Source organism: Mytilus galloprovincialis, chromosome 5 (genome assembly GCF_965363235.1).
Source record: "Mytilus galloprovincialis chromosome 5, xbMytGall1.hap1.1, whole genome shotgun sequence".
In the NCBI taxonomy this organism is placed as follows: Eukaryota; Metazoa; Mollusca; class Bivalvia; order Mytilida; family Mytilidae; genus Mytilus; species Mytilus galloprovincialis.
The window spans coordinates 67,666,325-67,687,734 of NC_134842.1; the positions used below are offsets into that span (position 1 = coordinate 67,666,325).

Sequence of the window (21,410 nt, forward strand, 5' to 3'; positions counted from 1 at the left end):
GAAAGTTCATCTATATATTTAAAACAAATATATATTAATAAATATTGTTTTTTTTTATTTATTGATTTTACGTTACATATTATTTTAAAAAAGACAAAATATACGGCGGATCCTAACTTTAATCCATTGCCTTAAATTAGTGCAAGAAGTCAACTACAACAGTGTCTAGTGTTGATTCAAGAAGTAGTACTAAGTATATTTAACTAATTATTATGAAAGCATTCATTTAATTGAAGATCAGGCAAAAGTAATTTATCAGCATTGCTCTACACTTCATTGATAAAATAAGAAAATAAATCCTCAATTTCGTTATCATTAATACTCAAAACTATATATGTACATTAAAATTATCTAATTGAAATAATTACTTTTGATGTTTTCTCAAAAGAAATAAAAATCTGTTGAATAACGAATTGGTTGGATACATGCCTGCTTTCATACATTACTAATCTATTGAGGCAATCTAGTATATTTGTAAAGATCTACAAAGACTGTTTATAAATTAAAATGAGTTCAAATTCTCTATGTACCTAATCGCTTTTCTATCTTTCCAACCGATTCATCTGTATTTGATCTCACAGCCTCAAAGCGGTTTCTAACTGTAGTTGTACCTCTAAAAGAAATGTTAACTGATAAGGTACTTTTGTTTTATAAGTTAACCTTTAAAAAAAAACTTTAATTGTTAGAAATACTAAGAATTTGATATTGATAATTTTAGCCTTATTTGACAAAACTTTCGGATATTTTGGTCCTTACTGCTCTTTATCGCTGTTGTTTCAGAAAGCCATTCAACTTTTTTTTATTTGAACATCACAGATGGGTCTTCTGGCGTACACAATTATAAGCCAGGTAACTTTTTGATATTTTTTTTAACATTTTCTTAAACCCAATAGATTATTTTGTTTGTACTCTCGCGTGAATAATTCTGTTATGATATATTTATAATCACCTTTTTAACAATTCATATGTTATTTCTAGGTGAATTCTATGGATCATTACAGAAAAATTCACAAAAAGTTTAAAAAAACAAAAACACCATCAATATTCCACAAAATTAAGTCAACCGATCAACATGCATGTTCAGGTGCCCTTATCAAGCCATGTATTGCAAATTTGAGAGAGAGAAAAAAAATTGTAGAACACATTGCTATTTTGTTCCATTCATCAAAAAGAAAATAACCACACAAAAAAAACGAAAACCGGAATATCCTTTATGAAACGGCAAAATCAAAGGCCCATAAATATCAAACTAATGTAAAACAAATTGTCTTATTCCTAACCTTTTAGAAATTTCTTTGTTTTGAAAATGATGGATTAAACCTGCTTTTCTCCCTGGCAAAACTCTCACGTGTATGACAATCATGTAAAAAAACCATAATAATGACAATTATAGTGCGCAAAAAAAGGACATAATAGTTATCAAAGGTACCAGCATTATAATTAGTACGCCAGACGCGCGTTTCGTCTACATAAGACTCATCAGTGACGCTCAAATCAAAATATTTATAAAGCCAAAGAAGTATAAAGTTGAAGAGCATTGAGGATCCAAATTCTAAAACGTTGTGCCAAATACGGTTAAGGTAATTTATGCCTGGGATAAGAAAATCCTTAGGTTTTCGAAAATTCAAAGTTTTGTAAACAGGAAATTTATAGAAATGACCACATTATTGATATTCAAGTCAACACAGAAGTGTTGACTACTGGGCTGGTGATACCCTCGGGGACGAAACGTCCACCAGCAGTGGCATCGACCCAGTGGTGTAAATAGTTATCAAAGGTAACAGGATTATAATTTAGTATGCCAGACGGGCGTTTCGTCTACATAAGACTCATCAGTGACGAAATATCATGAATGGGGATTATTAAAAATAAATTCTAATATGACGTGCTTCTTTCGCTTTGTGAATAAACCCATGCTCTAAATCCAATAAAATTTGTTTGCACATGCGTATATTGACAACTGCAGAATGAATAATGAACTTTATCTAATTGGCATGCATTTAATATATTTGATTAACAAAAAACACTTCCAAACTCTCAAATGATGCACATGTTGTTACTTATTCATCTATTATGACTGTAATGCATTGCAGTTCGAAATTGACAAATTTGACCTAGAAACGACAACCGTTCATGCTGGCTGTTCAAAACTCTTCTCTCTGAAAAATTACATTGGCAGTCGGTTGCTTATTTACAAACAAAAAGGGAGGTTCAAGCAAAAGCCTACACATCTGCACTTATACACAGCGGACATAAAAATTACCTTAATTGTCCTAATCAGAATCGAAATAATTGCTGCAAGTTATACTGTATTGTAGTTTTAATATAGTTAGGCATTATATTCGTGTTTTTTAGCCCTCGCTATCGGTCGGGAAAAGATTATCACGAATATAATGCCTATCTATGTTAAAACTGCAATAAAGTATAGTTTGCATCATTTATTTCTTAATTAAGAAATATGGTAAAGTCACACTTTCATGTATTTAAAAGTTTAATAAAACTATGTGCCAATACGTTTCGAGTAGTATAATATATAGTAAAACCTAAAAAGCTTATTCATTACTCCATTTTTGTTAATAGGGGTTTATTATTCTTTTTTCAAACGTTCACCTCTTGATAACATAAGCATTCATTAATAATTACTTACGGTGTAATTCCAATATTTCCACACACAAAACTTCCATAAGATTCTTCGATTTTGACACAATGGTAGTCTGTAATACAGTCATTTGTCTTAAATTTATGTATCGTTGCCATTAGACATCAAACGAAAACTTGAGAAACATTATAGGTACGGGTTTTTTTTGTAAGATTTTAAAATGTTTGAACCATGTATTCAAACTACAGCGGGTAACAAACTTAATGGTTACAGCTTTATAAAAAAGACGTACACACTTCAGCGGGTTATTTTTCACTTAGCATGCCAACCAACATTTATTACTTTTGGGATCAACCGTCTCATTTTAATATGTCACTTCATTACATTATTACAGGTCATCCTATCGCACTTTAATATCTCACGTCACTGAAATAGTGCATCTTCTGAGGGAATTAAATTTACATGAAACTTTGATAGTTCATATTTCAGCCGGAAAAAGTACGATGACCATATCTTATCTTTTGATATTCTTAAAGCATTTTCTAAATACTATATTGTATGAACAAATTCTTTTTTGAATTTATCCTCCAATACCACCTTTAGTGAGGCTTTTCGTCATATTCAGAGGATCACCAAATAAAAGTTATGTGGAGCACCACACCACACTTTAGCAGGTCCCTTTGTCATCAAACATTAGAGGGTCACATCATCACACCAAGGTGTACCAACTCACCACACATTAGCGTGGCATTACATTACATGTTATTGGTTTACCACATCACACTCACAGGAGTATCCCTAAGCACACCAGAGTAACATCATGGTTTGAGTTCTACGTACCGTACACAAAATTTGGTACTTTCGAGCAATGCGACACATACATGGTAATATTTCACTCTAAAAACATATTTATTTAAATGTCAGTCCTATCCTCCTTACATCCCGGTACCATATTTGCTGAAACGTTTCGTTGGGTATATCCTTAAAAATGCACTTGCATTAAATATTTTTTTATGCTATAAGATTGTTGTTTTAATTGGTTAAAAACTTATAAAGATATTAATAAATCAGACCATGCAAATTGGTAAGGCAACGACACTTGACCCACACTTCACCGGGTACCAAATTGATTAATCGAAATAAAAAAAATGTTTTGAAACTAAAAAATCAAATGAAAGAAAAACATTGGTTAAATTGTAGATTCATTCTTACCAGGGGTCAAAATCTGTCCTTTACTGCAGTGTTTGATGTAACATGAACAGTCTTCATGTTTTGGATCACAAGAACACATGTTAACTCTTTTCGTCGACACAAAAATAAATTCTTTTGAATAATCACATATACATTTTCTGTCATATCTACTCGTTCCATTGTTATAAAACAGTTGTCCTTCTGCATTACACATTGATTTCTTGTAAACACACTCATTTCCCTGAGATGTAGAAAAGGAAAATGGTTGGAATCTATCCAAGGAACATGGTTCAGTGTCAAAATTTCCGCTGTTTACCACGGTTTTATCTCCTGAATAAATATAAGAAGTTTTTGATTTTAAATTACACATTTTGAATGTTAAGTGCTTCCATTTTTTTCTAATTTACCTTCAGTTCCAATGCCCAAACCTGAATATTTAAAAGCTATTTAGGCCTTAATGTATAGAAATACAATTAACGATTAAAATTAATATGACAGATGACAACCATTGAACTACAGCTGACCTATGGATTAGGACAGGTATATAAATTATGTGCCTGGATTTTAACATGTGTTTAAGAGCCCCAACCCTGGCTTAATCTTGGATAGTTTTGTTACAGCACTTTATAGATAAGACACCAACTATAAAAATATGTTGCACATTGCTTAACTATATAGATCAGTACAAATAAAAAGTTATACCAGAACCAATGTTGAATAATGTGTATGAAAATTTACACTGCAATTCAAATTTGTTAACCGAAGTTCTAAAAAGAAACTAAATACAACAGCGTCGTGTTTTGAATTGTATAAGTAAATAGGAAACTAATCCACAAAATACGCAGCCAAAGTAAATATTTTTTTAATTTTCTTAACCTGTTAGATAAGACAGGTAAAGTTGAATAACTTTTCTTCATAAACCTCTGCCTGTTAAATCAATCATGCAAATAAAGACAGTGGAAGACGTAAAATTGCAGAAATATTACCTACCAGGTGGTTCAGTTTTTGGTCCATTACAATTTTCTTTATAAATGTTTCTAACAGAATCCAACAAGCAGGTGTACTTCTCTACCGATGAACAATATGTCTTTGCTCTGAAGTACCAATTTTTTCCAGACGGACACTTTGCGTTGATATTTGCAGTTTCTGTGACTGCAACCTGTATTTAAAAAAATTGTTCAACATACATAAGGAACATCTTTTATTTTTTTATTTATTTGCAAATAGTGTTAACTTTTTATAATTTTGCGTCCGCAATACTCTTCAACTTTGTAATTGTTTGGCGTTATAACTGTTTTGATATGAGCGTCACTGATAAGTCTTATATAGACGAAACGCGCATCTGGCGTATAAAATTATAAGCTTGGTACCTTTGGTTGCTTTTATGAGGTTAGTCGTATACAAGGAATACATGCATAGTTTACAGAAACAAGAAAATTCAAGTGTCTGTGCAATATGTCAAGGTATAAATCGTCCCTCTTCATTCGCCTCGATATGCTGTCAAGAAGGATAACTCCATAAGTAACTGCGGGAAATTAGATGAGTTCCGGGGTATATGCAGGGAAAGAAAGCATACGAGAATTTTGAATGTATACATTTTCGATAATCTCTTGCCTTTTCTACCCCGGAACTCATTTAATTTCCCGCGGTTACATGTGGAGTTATTCTTCTTGAGCTGATGACCACACAGATGTCGTTGTATTGTTACTTCCGTTGATCGAAGTAGAATGGAGAGAAAAAAAGCAACATCACTTGCGGAAAAGAATGAAATAAAAGTGTTAAAACGGTATTATATTACATCGGGATATCCATATTCAATAAGGAATATCCTCTGGGATGAGCAAGGACTCGTTGATTTAACCGGTAATTGATTTTTTTTACATTTTAAAACAATTTTCCTGACCGTTGCCATAATTTCTTGAAACGAAGTTGGCAACCTTTCGCTTCGCTCTATAGTCGGTATTCACGTTGATAGTAAGCATGCATATTTAGAGTAAAAAATATGGTATATTAGTATATATATGGTACAAATAAGTGATATATATTCAAAAATCTGAGATTGATGATAATGAGGGGGAGGGACTATAGGGGGGGTGTTCATAACAGGATCCTGTCTTCAAGCACCTATGTTCCATATTTATTCCTGTCCCTTTAAATCCCATTCTGACCTCCACTATGCATATATTCGTGGGTGAAAGTTCTTCCTTACAGTACTAAGCAGGGTTTCCCCTGGGTCAATTATTTTCCCCCCACCTCTTTCGCCAAAACGATATATTTTTCGCCACTTTATTATTTTTTTCGCCAAGTTACATAAATATATTTTTCTATTTAGAAAATTTCTATCCCCTCCACCCTTAATAAGATGATTTTGCCTCATTGTTGTCTATGAATATTCTCTCAAATGTATCTTATAGTCCACATTGTAATGAATAAACATTAAACAATTACTTTTAAAAAGGAGAATTTTTTGTAGCTTAAAAGAGGGAAAATTTGAAACTGATCCCTCAATTAAGGTGTAGTCATAAGATTGAAGGGTAACTCTCATTCGAGTTTGTTCACAAACTTTTTCATAGATTTCTTCATAACTATAGTTTTCTTTTCTAGACCATCGTAAATGAAAAAGTTGAGATCAAAACGTCATGTCACTCAAACGAATTTAAATTTCTCTCTCAAATCAATTATCGATATCAAAGTTAAATGATAACGTTTTTAATCGGAGATATTTCTTTCTTTTGAACATCTTTCGTCATAACAACAGTTTTCTTTTCTGGACGATCATTAAAAGGAGAGGAGACGTCAAAAATTTGCTTCGAACACGTGCGTCGCAAAGTGGTTAATAAATCCTTTATGTTATATATGAAGGACGCCATTTAACCATATCATTTTGATAAACAATACAATCAACACCTTAATTAATTAGTCCTTTGTTGTCGATTGTTATAATATGCAATCAGCTGATTATTAATTTTCTGTGAAAATCTTAACCAGTTGAAGGTGAATTCCGAGTATTGTCTGATCAGATAAAGTCCGGGACACCCGAAAAAAGTAAATAAACTTGATGGAAGAAAATAAATCGTTATATATATTTCTTTCTCCAAATTCTTTCGCAAATAACGAATTTCAAATTGCAAAAACGGCGACCGCCAGCGTAAATCCTGGTACTAAGGTTGATACATAAAAATAGAAATAACTTAATTCTCACCATATACAATATTGATGCAGTAAATGAAATTTGCTTATGTATCTTCATTTCTGTATAATTATTTATTTTCTCTGAAAAAAAAGTTGATAACAGCATTTCAACTTTAACTTTACTATCGAATCTTTGACTAAATCTAAGTTTATAGTTTATAACTCAGTTATCGATTTTGTAGTTTTTTTGGTAATATGACAATAATCAAGCTTAATTTATCAAACTTTCTTGGGTTTTAGTGTATACAATAGAAAATTCGATATGTTTTATTGATAGAACATCTCTTGAAAAGATCTATGATCTCAAGTTTTGTACAAACTATTAGACGAGACGAAACGAAATTTTGCCAAAAAGGCTGCCCATTTTAGAGAACCAGTAGACAAATATATTGGAGTGCAAATCATGAACAATTGTTTTTCTTGACTCGAGACTAAAAAAATAGATCTTTCTCAAAAAGAAGCAAAATAGTATAAAGATATTCAAAACTCGTAAATCAAAATGAAAATGAAAACGCCATGCCAATAAAAAGGTTATCAATCGACAACAGTGGACAAGTAAATCATCTCTAAAAAGCTACCTACCAAACAAAAGACCGAGCAACACTTACCGTACTTAAACCGGGCATGATTTGTTTGTGCTCCTAAATGGCATTATGAGATTCTGCTTACATTGCGTACACATTTATATAATGTTATACTTAGTTAACATTTGCAAAGAACTTGTGTTTAGATATAAAGTTGTTGAATCCAGAGATAGTTTAAGATTTAAAAAAAAATGAGTTTTTTTGTCAGAGTTAAACAGAAAAAAAACCAGTTGAAATGATTAATTGAAGATTGTCTAAATCTGCCAACACTTTTTAAAAAACCGCTATATAGATGATGTTTTCTCACTAAATAATACAACATTTGGTGACTATGTTGAACGAATCTATCCCATCGAACTAGAGATAAAGGATACTACATTTAAGAAGCCTGCTTCATATCTTGACTTACATCTAGAAATTGACAATGATGGTCGGTTGAAAACAATACTATACGACAAAAGAGATGATTTCAGCTTCCCAATTGTGAACCATTTTCTATGTAGCAACATTCTTGCAGCGCCTGCATAAGGAGTATATATCTCCCAATTGATACGATATGTCAGGGCTTGTATTTCCTATCATGATTTCCTTGATAAAGGATTGCTGCTGACAAGGAAACTATTAAACCAAGAGTTCCAAATGGTGAAGTTGAAATCATCCCTTAGTAAATTTTACGGACGCCATCACGAGTTGGTTGACCGTTATAGAACAACCGTTTTACAGATGATATCGAATATGTTCCTTATGTCGTAACCACAACCCCCTTCCCATTTCATGAATGTGACCTACCGAATTAAACTATTTACCGGATTTGTACTAACATAAGCAACACAACGGGTGCCACATGTGGTGCAGGATCTGCTTACCCTTCTGGAGCACCTTATATCACCCCTAGTTTTTGATTGGGTTTGTGTTGCTTAGTCTTTAGTTTTTTATGTTGTGCTTTCTGTACTATTATTTGTCTGTTTGTCTTTTTTTATTTTTAGCCATGGCGTTGTCAGTTTATTTTCGATCTATGAGTTTGACTGTCCCTCTGGTGTCTTTTGTCCCTCTTTGAAAGTTTAATTTGAGCTAAACTGTGGATGGACTACAGGCGGATACGCATGGTAAGTTATCAAAAGAAAATGAAGTCAACCTTTCCGAGGTTAAGAAAACATTTGCTGAGCTTGATTTGAATCATTATATTATATTGACTCAGTTTTGTAAATAAACCTTTGGTTTTATAAATGTCACTTGTTTACCATTTTTACCTATAAAATCAGGTTTAATCCACAATTGTTTAGAAAGGGCCTGTAACAAGCCAGGAATATGACAGTTGTTGTCCATTCGTTTGATGCGTTTGGGCTTTTGGTTTTGCCATTTGATTAGGGACTTTCCGTTTTGAATTTTCCTCGGAGTTCAGTATTTTTGTTATTTACTCGACCGTATGTACCTTTACCGTCTCTCAATACTGTGTTTTGAGTGACATGAAAAGTAAATAAAAATATCCTTTCCATTGACCTAATCTGCCCACGAAAAACATTCAACTACAGTTAAAACAATGATATACACCTGTGTTTATTCTACAACAATAAATCAAACAGACATAGAAATGTCGCTATTGAACGTGCTAAGCTGTGTATTTATAAAAGGAAGTAAATTATTTATTATAGTGACATGTGTAAATATGTACAAATTATAAATATACAATATTTGAAAAATATTTATACACCCGGCCCAATGGACCTATAAGTCACCTCAAATTAAATAAAATATTTATAAAACAATTATATCACGTTCTAGAATATAACAAATTATTCATGAAGTTATCTTTTAGTTAACGAATGTTAATTTTTATTAAATATAAACATATGAGCTATTTGTAAACAGAATTGCCTCTTTCGGTATATGCCTGTACAATGTATTTAGCTAGTTTTCGAGTATGACTTATAATTAGAAAAAATAAGCTTTTCTTTATTGTCCATAGATATATTTGTATCTATGTTTATATCAAGTACTACGGGTTTCGTCGGATTTTCTTGGAAATCATCTAGTGGTTTATTAGAGTATGTCTATTCTTCATGTTCTTAAAACACACAAAGTGTTGATACTTTTGAACGAGTCCACTTATGTATTGTACATTGTTTCTTTTTGACTCATTTTTATTTTGATAGACTTTATAATGAAAGTTATCAAAGGTACCAGGATTATAATTTAGTACGCCAGACGCGCGTAAAAATGTTAAAAGTCTAAGATGTTGTGTTGAATCGGTGATCATGGATTTACAGAATCATTTGCAAAACAGTCGACAAATCCTCAGGTAATTTTAACCATAATTTTATCTTTGTCTCTAGGGAAAATAATTAACTTTTCGAGGCTCTTTCTGTGATTGTAAAATGGATTTTTGCACGAAATTAGATGTGTAATGTATTTAACGGTGCTTCATGTAGCTTTAGTATTGTTCAAATAGAACCTTGTTGTTTGTTGCCTGGTTAGCGATATTTAAGCGATTAATTCCTGTTCAATGTCAGGGTTGATAGTTCTTTTTGAAATTCATTTTTTACATTCTTATTCAGAGGAGAATTTTTTAAGTGTTTTACACATAGCTGTGGTCTGATACTCACTTGCAATTCTTAGAAGTAATCATATCAGTATCTGTGTAGTGGAAATGGATTTTTCTGGTCTGCTTTCATTGAACATTTTTCGTTTATTCCTCTCCTTGCAATTTTAAGAAAATGTAAAATAAAGAATAATTTTTGATACTGATTTAAAGCCTTCTTTTATATGATAAAAAAAATCAGAGCAAGGAAACATGGTATTTATATTATACATGACGTAATAATGACCTCACGGTTCAGCGAACAAGCAAGCTTACCAAAGATTCTACCTTTGCCTACCCACTTATGCATTCTTCTGTAAGTGGCAGATTGATTTTTCGTTTTGATTGTTCTACATTCTGTCATGTTGGTGCCTTTTATAGCTTACATTTGGTATGTGGTTTGCCTATGATGAAAAGTCTTATTAGAACCTCAGTTACTTTCATCCATGTAATACAGGTCTTTAGTGGATAGCAATTGTACTATTTCTTCTTAGTGATATTATTCCCATAAATCAGATGTGTATATGTTTGTTCCAGATCACGAGCTTCTATGTATGTGGCTAAAAAGAGAATTGCCTGCGTTTTCAAAGATTTGGTGTTATCTAAGATAATCTATTATACGAGTTAAATCTATTCTATTAGTGTCTTAGTTAGGATTGTAAGTCCCAGTGGCATCACCAGCAAAGAAGTCAGTACATCGATACTAAATGAAAATGTCGATTTTGTTTTGATTGAAAGTTACCATCATAAATTTAAAAAGAAAGTAAAATAAAAAAAAAAAATTTAAAAAAAAAATTCCTGGTTCGTTTTTCGGTTTAGGCTAAACTCAAACCCCTTTTGGTTAATCAGATATTCGACTTTTGTATCAGATTTGGATTTTCAATATGTTGGACTCGATAATCTCAGAAGAGACATTCATTGTCGAAAATAGTCATCTAGTGCAATAACATTGGTACAGTTTGTACTAACATTACCACTGGTCGATACCTCTACTGTAGGTCTTTTAGTCCCTAAGGGTTTTATAAGTCAAGTAGCCAGTGCTTCGGCACTAAAAATGCGGACATTGTTTTGATTAAAATGTACTGTTTTCCAATTTAAGAGATCATTTAAAATCAAGGGATATATCTCCTTTATTTGGCCCGTTTTAGGATAAACTTTGTCATTTTAGATGTCTTTTAGATGATCAGCTCTTCTACGTGTACATGTTTTACTGAAGAGATATTAATAATTATTGTCAAAATGCACACTTGGTAGGTAGGGTTCATATCATTTCTACCACTGTGTTGATACCTCTGCTGGTGGACTGTGAGTCCCCGAGGGTATAACCAGTAAGCATCCACTTCTTCGGTAATGGCATACGAATGTAGAGGTTTTTTGTTCTAAGATTTAAAAAATAATTTTAAATCAAAGAAAATATCTATTTTACTCAAAACTCTGATTCCTTATTTGGTTATGGCTATAATATTGGTGCTTTTAATTGATTAGCTATTCAACATCTGTATCATATTTTGAATTTTCGAATATTTTGGTCTCGAGCAACACTGAAGTGCAATTAATTATCAAAAGGCACATCGCGTGCGCTTAAATTGGTAGTGTTCATGTTATTAAGATGTAATCATTAAGCATTAAATCAAGCTAATAAATTAAAATTATCGTCTGCTTAACTAGAATTAACTTTTCTCGCGTCTTTCTTTTACCTACATAATTTCATAAGCGGTTTTCCCAGATTTTATTTGATATAAAATTTAATGTCTTTCGTGATTTGTTCATTGCGTGATTTGAACTGAAGGAACACGAAAAAAGGACATGCTGATACGGATATAAAATAAGTACATATGTTTTATTGATAGTTAGATATATTTATTGCAGTTGTATTTTCCGGATGCTTTTATTTCTGTAGTTTTTAAGAGAAAATATTTAATTTTATTAGAAAGTTATTTCTTGCAAATAAATCGATTTATTAATTTATTCCCCCCCCCCCCGCTTACTTGTATAGCATATTTCACTGATCAAACTATAATTATTAGTCTAGTTACATTGTGCACACACATTTATCAACCATTGAATAACATTAAAATAACATGCTTTACTACATTTTTTGTACAGGTGATATACTAGTTTGGTTTGAATGTATGAGCGATACACTTTGAACAGGTAATTATAATATATGTAGGGTATAACTTGAAAAGATTTACATGCTCGTTTACGTTTAACTTGATTACACGTTACATTTTGATATGTTAAAAATTCGTGAATACATAATTGAATTAAGTTATAAGCTTGTTAATATTAGGCATCTGCAGATATATAAAAAAAATATTATGTGATCCCGAGCTGATTAATTAGACCATACTTCATTAAAAAAAAACTTATTGGAATCTCTTCGAAACAATCAAACATACACTTTCAATATTTGTAAAAAAAAAGGGGTTCTATCAACTACTTTGTCATGTCCTTAAACAGGAGCCAAAGTAGGACAGGTATACGAATATCGTACACAATCCTTTAAGAATCTAGTTAAAAAATATTTCAAGATCTTATATGACATGTATGAATAAACACAAACTGAAATCAAATGTACTACTTATATACATTGAATACTTTGAATATTGTTCATTTGCGATGTTATCATAAAAGGTAATAGAAAGTACTGAGTATCACTCTATTTGTCAATTAACAATTTGGTTCTACGTGAGCACCAGTTCATACACAAACAAACGATTCACTGTAAACTGTTCCAACTATCCGGAATATCTTTAAAAGTAGGGTTACATATTCCATAAAAACTCGATATTTCCTCATTATTTCTGCATTAGAAATTAATCAGTCGCCCATTTGCATTATTGAAAGTACATAAAATAAAGCTCGGGATCATATACGGGTTTGTTTTTGGTATATCTGCAGATGCGGATACGTCAACGAATATGATACGGTTGATACGTCTTTAAATGACCGACCTCTATTAGAAGGAATTAAACCGTTAATTAAGGATGATTTAATTTGCTTTAAGCACACATTGTAGATGTTTTAGCTATGTTTGTATAATCAACTTCAATTGTTTTAATGCATTAACATGTATTAAAGTTTATCTAAAACTACGTAGTTTGTAAATATATTGGTATTTCAATTTATTTAAGTTGATTTACTTGTTTTAAGTTGAGATTTATATTTTGAAATATGAACAGGGCTTTAAAGACTTGATGTATGCATCTAACCTATCTTTATAATTATAATAGTTTATAACAATGCCACAAGTAGTTGCCATGTACCCTGATGTTGACATTCAACTGAACGAGCCGCAATACGCTGTCTTAGGTGAGGTTAATGAAGTATCGAAGAATCCCTAATGTTACCCGGCTTTAATGAAATTGACATATTTATAAGCCAAAAGCTTAAGGACAAAATTTGAAATTTTGAGCACATTGATTTGTTCCTTATGCATCGTAACAATTTTGATAGCCAAACAAATAATGAAAACACAATTGGCATTAATGACAGTATGCTTGTTATTCAAAGCAAAGTTAAAAAAAAAATACTATTAATTATGTTGAAGATTGGACTGATTATTTTATTGCTTATTGAAAGGTGTCCCGGACAGGCAAGTGAATTTTTCTCGTATATGTCCATTATAAGAGGTACAGCTGCTGATCATCCTGTTGAAAAATGGTATTCTTACGACCGACAATTCTGTAAGAGGGATCAAGGGACCATACAAAACCTAGTCATTCTTAGATAATTTTTTTTTGTGGTGACATATTTTATATCTCAATACTCAACAACAGCAAGCCAATGATGGTTATATATGCTACGATTTTGATTGTAAAGGTTTTTGCAATAAACGCAATTGGCAATACAGGCATGCATGTCTCAAATGTGGTTTTAATCATCCTGCTTAAAGATGTCGTCGATTTATGGACAATAAAGTTAATACTGGTCCATCTAGGTTTAAGAGGAATAAATTTCACCTTTGCTAAACAACTCTGCTAATAGACAAAACCCAAAAAGAAGTTTTGAAAAAAGATAATTTACAAATTTTCAGAATAACATCCAGACCCGTTTAATATTTGGGCTCTAAGAATATCTCCGGTTAATGTAAATGAACTCTCTAAGCTTCTGGAATTATATCCTGATAATCATGCAAAGTGCAGTGGAACTATTGTAGTAAATAATCAGAGACATTATTGCTTGTAGTCATACAGCAATAAAAATAATAAAAACTTATTCAGTGTTAATAATAGATGGCAGCAATCCAACACCAAAAGAGTTAGACATCTTCTATATTTGATCATTGACGATCGAAGTAGCTAGAACAATGTATTTTTGACAAAAATGACATGACAAACAAAAATGTGTACATGGCACATGGATAAAACACCAGTAATTGCACAATAGCATAATGTAATTTTGAATGTCATGACAGGACATAACCTGAATTTAGCTTGAAGTTGAGAATGATTGAAAAATGTCGAAAATACAAAAAAACATGAATTGATTTAATATGGTTTTAAAATTCATTATGAAGGTCCTAGACATTTATATGAATAATTTAAAAGTTGTTTGCTTAAAAAAAACGATTGAAGCTCAAAAGAAGTTGAAAAATTAGATCTCATTAGATCGAATGGCAGGCCCATTCAAACATAATAGTTATTAAAGGTACCAGGATTATAATTTAGTACGCCAGACGCGCTTTTCGTCTACATAAGACTCATCAGTGACGCTCATATAAAAAAATACAATAAAGGTAACAAATACAAGTTTGAGAGCATGAGGATCTAAAATTTCAAAAAGTTCGGCCAAATACGGTTTAGGTAATCTATGCCTGGGATAAGAAAATCCTTAGTTTTTCGAAAAATTCAAATTTCTGTAAACAGGAAATTTGTAAAATTGTCAACATAATTGATATTCATGTTAACACCGAAGTGCTGACTACTTGGCTGGAGATATCCTCGGGGATGAAACGTCCACCAGAAGTGGCATCGACCAAGTGGTTTAAATAGTTATCAAAGGTACCTGGATTATAATTAAGTACGACAGACGCGTGTTTCGTCTACACACGTCCTATCTGAGATGCTCATAAAAAAATAATTATAAAGCCGAACAAGTACAAAGTTGAAGAGCATGATGATCCAAAAAAGTTGATATACTCCGTTGAACTGTTGTATATTATAGTTCATTTACTTCGTTGAACTGTTGAATAGTGTAGTTGATATACTCCCTTGAATTGAAATGGTTGAGTTGAAAACCTATGTGATTTCAGAATTAGTTTTGTGTATCATAATTTTTTGTCTTGGATTGATAAATGTTTGGCTAAATTTGCGTCTGGTTGTCTAGTTGCCATTTGCAGAAAACATAAGATGGTTGCCCTTCAATGTTTTTATTTTGGACATTAATGAGATATTGTCGATGAATGCAAATTCGTTGGCCGGTTGATATATAGTTGAACTGTCCTAATAAATGCATGTCATAAATTTCCCAAAATTCAAACTTACTTTTTGTTGTTTTTTATTATCATTATTTATTAGTTTGTCTTACAATCTGTCTATAACGAAGGTTATCTGGAATCGTTGGAAATGTTACGAGTGATTTCAATGAATTTGGGTTATCTTTTATCAGGTTTATCGAATTCCCTTATTTACATCTGTTGGTTTTTTCGAATATGTAATAATGTATATTGTTTTGCCGCAACATAGTATTTTCATTTCAAGCGTTTTCATGAATGAACGTACAATTCCTTGCATGATAGCTATTGAACGATTAAAGGGGTATAAGTAACGACTTAGACCGATTTAGAATATGATTATTTTTTGTTTCAAATAGAAGCTGAATAAAAAAGAATAATTCAATAGTAGATGCTAGTTCTGTTTTCATGTTGTGCATAATTTTTGTAAGACAAAATTTTGCGAACTCATTTGATTCTGTATGCATGCAACCTTTGATTTGAAAAATAATGTAGATTGGATGTGAATGTGCTCATCATGTTCACAAGAAAAGAACGTCAAAATTCAAAAATGAAATAATTACTACCAGGAAGAATCAGTTCACTAACTAATTCAACCCACAAAAGAACATTCGTATACCGGAAAAACGATGATTTTCACTTTTTTATTTAATTTATGACATGAAATAAAACAGAACATGCATAAATGTTTATGTCTTGTCGCATAACAATCGGCAGTCCTCTAAAATCTCCTCGTAGACTTTTATTATTATTGTAAGTAGTGTAGTATGTTATAAATCAAACAAAATAGTTTAAGCCAATTCGGTTATATTGAATAAGGTAGCGTATGACCTTTAAAAGAATTTTAGAAATTGAAAGGTAAATGTTTTAAAATTTACACTGAAATGGAAATAGTGATAATAATTTAAAGGTGAATAACCAGTAACTTGTTTTTTACAAGTTATATGTGTTGGAATGTTTAGTAAAGTAATTGAAGTAAAAAAACATATCTTGAATAAAACGACAAGTATTTCTTGCAATTTAAAAGTACAATGTTTGATAATTAAAATCGAAAAATTATAGTTTGAAAAAAGAATAGTGTATGTTGAACGAAACCGAATATGAGTTGAAAAAGTTTTTGTGGGTAATGTATATTTCTACACTATTGATGTCCTTTTTGTTTTAAAGTCGTCGAACGAAGAAAATAGATAACAGACTTTTCCTTCACCATATTGCATTGTGAAAATAAAAATAAAACAATGTCTACAATATTAATGAGATGAAAAATAAATATCTGATTAATATTTTATCATCGATTATCTAAATATTTTGTCAAATTGTATTTGAAGATGTTTGTGGTAGATATAAAAAGATGTGATATGAGTGCAAATAAGACAACTCTCCATACAAGTCACAATTTGTAAAAGTAAACCGTTATAGGTCAAAATACGGTCTTACGCACAGAGTCGTTGCTCCATATCAATTATATTAAGCTATAAAGTGCCCCAAAATGACTAGTGTAAAATCATTTAAACGGGAAAACCAACAGTATAATACATATAGAAAAAAACTCGAAACGAAAAACACGTATGAACCACATCAACAAACAGCAACTACTGACCATCAGATTCCCGACCTAGGACAGGTACAAACAAATGTGTTTCTATTTAAGGCAGATCATAACTTCTCTGCAAATTACACATTAACAATGACAAACCTTAAACTTTCGATATATCAGACCATCTCATAAACTATAAATAACTAAATATAGTACAAAACAATAAACTATTTGGTCATTTAAATTTCGAACATAAGTGTAAGTGACTTGCTTCTACTTGCAGAAACTACAATGTACGTCCTGTTTCATATTTAGTCTAGAGAAAATCTAGTTTAACTGAATGTCATGTGTAGTCCTATTATTATAAACTGTATGTATTGTAATAAAAAAAATCCATTCAGCCCTTTTTATGTATAAATCAAGTAACATGTCATGGGGACGTAATTCAAATCTAGCTATTTATTTTTGAACAATGCTTTACCAAAGACGTCAATTTTTAAAATATTGACTGATAATGGCTATTAATCCGGAAATTAAAATTTACAGGTAAGTTAAAGTTAAATTGAGAACCTCAATAATATCTGGTCTCAGTTGAAAGTCCAAATTGATCTTTATCTATTGTTTTCAAACTAATGAAAGTTATGTCTAATACAAACGAGCATTGAATGAAATAGGAAAAGGGAAATTTCCCAATAAGTTTATTTCTATTCATTAAAAGTTATTTGAAAGAATTATTTAAATGAAAGTGTCATTGCTTTTCATTTAACAGTATGGCATGACAACAAGTGTCTGTGTATAACATGTATAACACCAATAGTCAAAATACAGAAAAATTATAGACAAATGCCATTAGACCCGAAAATATCTATAAATACACTTACATGGTTATCAGAAGAAGACTCAAAAATATTCATGCATATTCATGCATACAGGATAAAACAATATCTAACTTTCACAAATGTTTCATTTACTAAATATATCCATCCGCCATGGGAAATAAATATTTAAATCATTGGGGCAACACAATATGTATATAGATAACGTATATGTAAAAATAGATGTATTTAAAAACACTTCGCATATAAATAATCGATTTAAATGAACTTTTTAAAAATATCTCACTATTGACATGGGAACTGGGTATTACGTCCGAGAGAAAGTTGTGATAACGTATCCTAAGGCTTAGCGCAGAGTTATGCCTTTGTTTCTTTTCAATGAAACAAAAACCTACAAGTACGGAGACGGCAACAGACTTAAACGTAAAGATTTTCTAAAATCCTTCATACTAGTATCTTCAAGGATATATCAAATCATTAGGTTTGCATTTGAAACTATATTGACAGATATGAAAAACTCAAATGATACATGTGACAGATTTATTCGTCCAGATACTTTACAAATGCTCTGAATTACTTTAAATGTAAATCTTTTAACATTAACAAATAAAATAAGAGTTTAAATTTCATCTTGAATATGTCAGCCTGTGAAGGACTCAGATATATAATTGACGTCACCGTCTCAATCTAACGTCCTATTATCAGTTGAAAGTATCACACGTTTTAAACCCTCAAATCGACGTGATATCTTCCAACAGAACGACTCCCGACGAATCGGAGCATCCTCTCAGAAATTCAAGATAATTCAATTATTTTTCCGCAATTTAATTATTTTCACTGTAGTGTTCGAATTGTTGACTTAATGGTGCTAGTACCCGATATATGTACATTGTATTCTCAGAAACAGCCCATATTTATGTAGCAAAAGCATTCTTCTTTCCAATAAATAACTAAAAGTTTACATTTAACCATTTTGTAAGACTGCTATATTTTGGGGCCAAAAAGGGGTCTTACTGGACAAACACCTTTGTGCTTTCACTACAAAAATGAAATTATCGTTGATAATTATTATACAGGACAGACAGTTTGCAGCTCTTTAATCGGATTGTTTTCTCTATGACATTTCAACTCTCAATGTTATCATCGGTCTTGAAGGTGCACTGTAATAATATTCGATTTTTTGTAACAAAAATAGAAAAATATGTTTCTATAAAAAAAAGAATATGTGGTATGATTATCAATGAGAAAACTCACAACTTCACAAGAGACCAAATAACGCAGAAGTTAATAGCTAAAGATCACCATACGGCCTTCAACATTGAACAGAGCCCATACATCAAAGTCCCCTATAACAGACCCCGAAATGACAAATGTAAAACAATTCAAACGAGAAAACTAACGGACTAAATCACGATCATAATAATGGACGAAAAACAAATATGTCACACAGCAAGAAACGACAAACAAAGAATTACATGCTTCTCAGTCGGGATAGAGAATGCGGCGGGGTTAAACCTGTTTAAAAAGTTTTAATTGTGACCCTTGGTATAATGATTAATTCTAATGACTCAGAAAAACAGTCTGAAAAGGTTTGAGTTTTACTCAACATTATTCGACCAATTCAGGTAGGTTGAATAAATCAGTACAGTCCATCGCGAGAACAGATATAGCCCATTTTAGACTTCAACTGGTTTATAGGGATATAAAGGAGATAACGAAAACCAAAAGTTGAAGAAGAAAATGCACATTAATGGTAAGAAAACGGAAGACAAATTGTTAACGACCATACGGTGACCTGTAGATGTTAATGTCTGTGACATTTGGTCTCTTTTGAAAAGATGTTTTATTGGCAATCATATCACATCTTCTTTTTAAGAAACACTTAAAAAAACTTATACTTGATTGCAATTGCTTCGAAAAATCGTCGTGTTGCTCATGGCATGTTAGGATTCGGTGATTAGCCACAACCACTCAATAATATCACAATTGATAATAAAAATTGATCAGTGTGACTACTCCAATCAAAACACGTCTTTCCTATTTTGTAACATATACCCTTAAAAACGGTCAATCACACGCTATGAATCTTCCGACGAAATGACGTCATCTTACCCTTATGTGGACTCTGATTGGTTCAATTGTGAATATGTTAGCAGCAACCCTTATAAATTAAAAACATCATGAAAGAATATGATCTCAAATATTGTATCAAATGGCAGGTTGACTTGATAAAAAAAAACGAACTAAAAGAGAAGGTGCTGGTTCACTTTTATTGTTTATTGAATTTACGAAATATTAATTGATTGATTAAAAACAATATACACACAGGCGCCAACTCCATATTAATTTATTATTTATGTGACGTCCAGCGACTTTCTCTAATTTTGTGCTATTTTCACATTTCCTGACCGGTGTGAGAAAAATGTTTCTCCTCACTGGTGAAAAATCTGTTCTCGGCAAATAATTTGTTGAAATTTAATTGTGACGTTAAATTTTCTTTTTTTCTTCTAAATTTTCTTATTGCGACGTCCTGAAAAAAGGCGCCCATGCCTGATGACGTCACATCAAAAGTACACAACTTTCCTCAATTTTTTTAAAAGGAAGAGTAAAAATCATTAGAAAAGCAGATTCCACAACTGCAACAAGTGGATTACGATATTTCTCCACTCTCACCAGTTAAATTTTAATTATTTATACCCTTGGTATAATGATTAATTTTAAAGACTCAGAAAAACAGTCTGAAAAGGTCTTGATTCTACTCAACACTATTCGACCAATTCAGATAGGTTGAATAAAATCAGTACAGTCGAGAACAGATATAGCCCATTTTAGACTTTAACTGGTTTATAGGGATTTAAAGGAGATAACGAAAACCAAAAGTTGAAGAAGAACTTGCACTTTAATGGTAAAAAAAACGGAAAACAAATTGTTAAGGGCAATACGGTGACTTGTAGCACTTAATGTCTTTGACATTTGGTCTCTTGTGAAAAGATGTTTTATTGGCAATCATATCACATCTCTTTTTATAGAAACACTTAAAAAAACTGATGCTTGATTGCAATTGCTTCAAAAATCGTCGTGTTGCTCATGGCATGTTAGGATTCGGTGATTAGCCACAACCACTCAATGACATCACAATTAATAATAAAAAATGATCAGTGTGACTACTCCAATCAAAACACATCTTTCCTATTTTGTTGCAAATACCATAAAAACGGTCAATCACACGCTGTGAATCTTCCGACGAAATGACGTCAGCTTATCCTTCTGTATACTCTGATTGGTTCAATAGTGAATATGTTATCAGCAACCCTTATAAATTAAAAACATGGCAGGTTGACTTTATAAAAAAACGAACTAAAAGAGAAGGTGCTGGTTCACTTTTATTGTTTATTGATTTTACGAAATAATAATTGATTGATTAAAAACATTATA

The 21,410-nt window shown here is 31.6% G+C and overlaps 1 protein-coding gene across 3 annotated transcripts in view; it reads right to left on the reverse strand.

The window, feature by feature from the left end:
* Nucleotides 1-18,094, reverse strand: part of LOC143074670 (uncharacterized) — a 28,753-nt gene extending 10,659 nt beyond the window's left edge. For all 3 annotated transcript variants that reach the window (XM_076250019.1, XM_076250018.1, XM_076250017.1), the window contains exons 1-7: nt 18,021-18,094; nt 10,170-10,263; nt 6,993-7,063; nt 4,781-4,949; nt 3,812-4,120; nt 2,648-2,714; nt 531-613 (exon numbers count right to left, since the gene is read on the reverse strand). In XM_076250019.1, the coding sequence (XP_076106134.1) occupies nt 531-613; nt 2,648-2,714; nt 3,812-4,120; nt 4,781-4,949; nt 6,993-7,040 (676 nt within the window). In that variant the 5' untranslated portion in view covers nt 7,041-7,063; nt 10,170-10,263; nt 18,021-18,094. The remainder of the gene's footprint in view (nt 1-530; nt 614-2,647; nt 2,715-3,811; nt 4,121-4,780; nt 4,950-6,992; nt 7,064-10,169; nt 10,264-18,020) is intronic.
* Nucleotides 18,095-21,410: the final 3,316 nt, after the last annotated feature.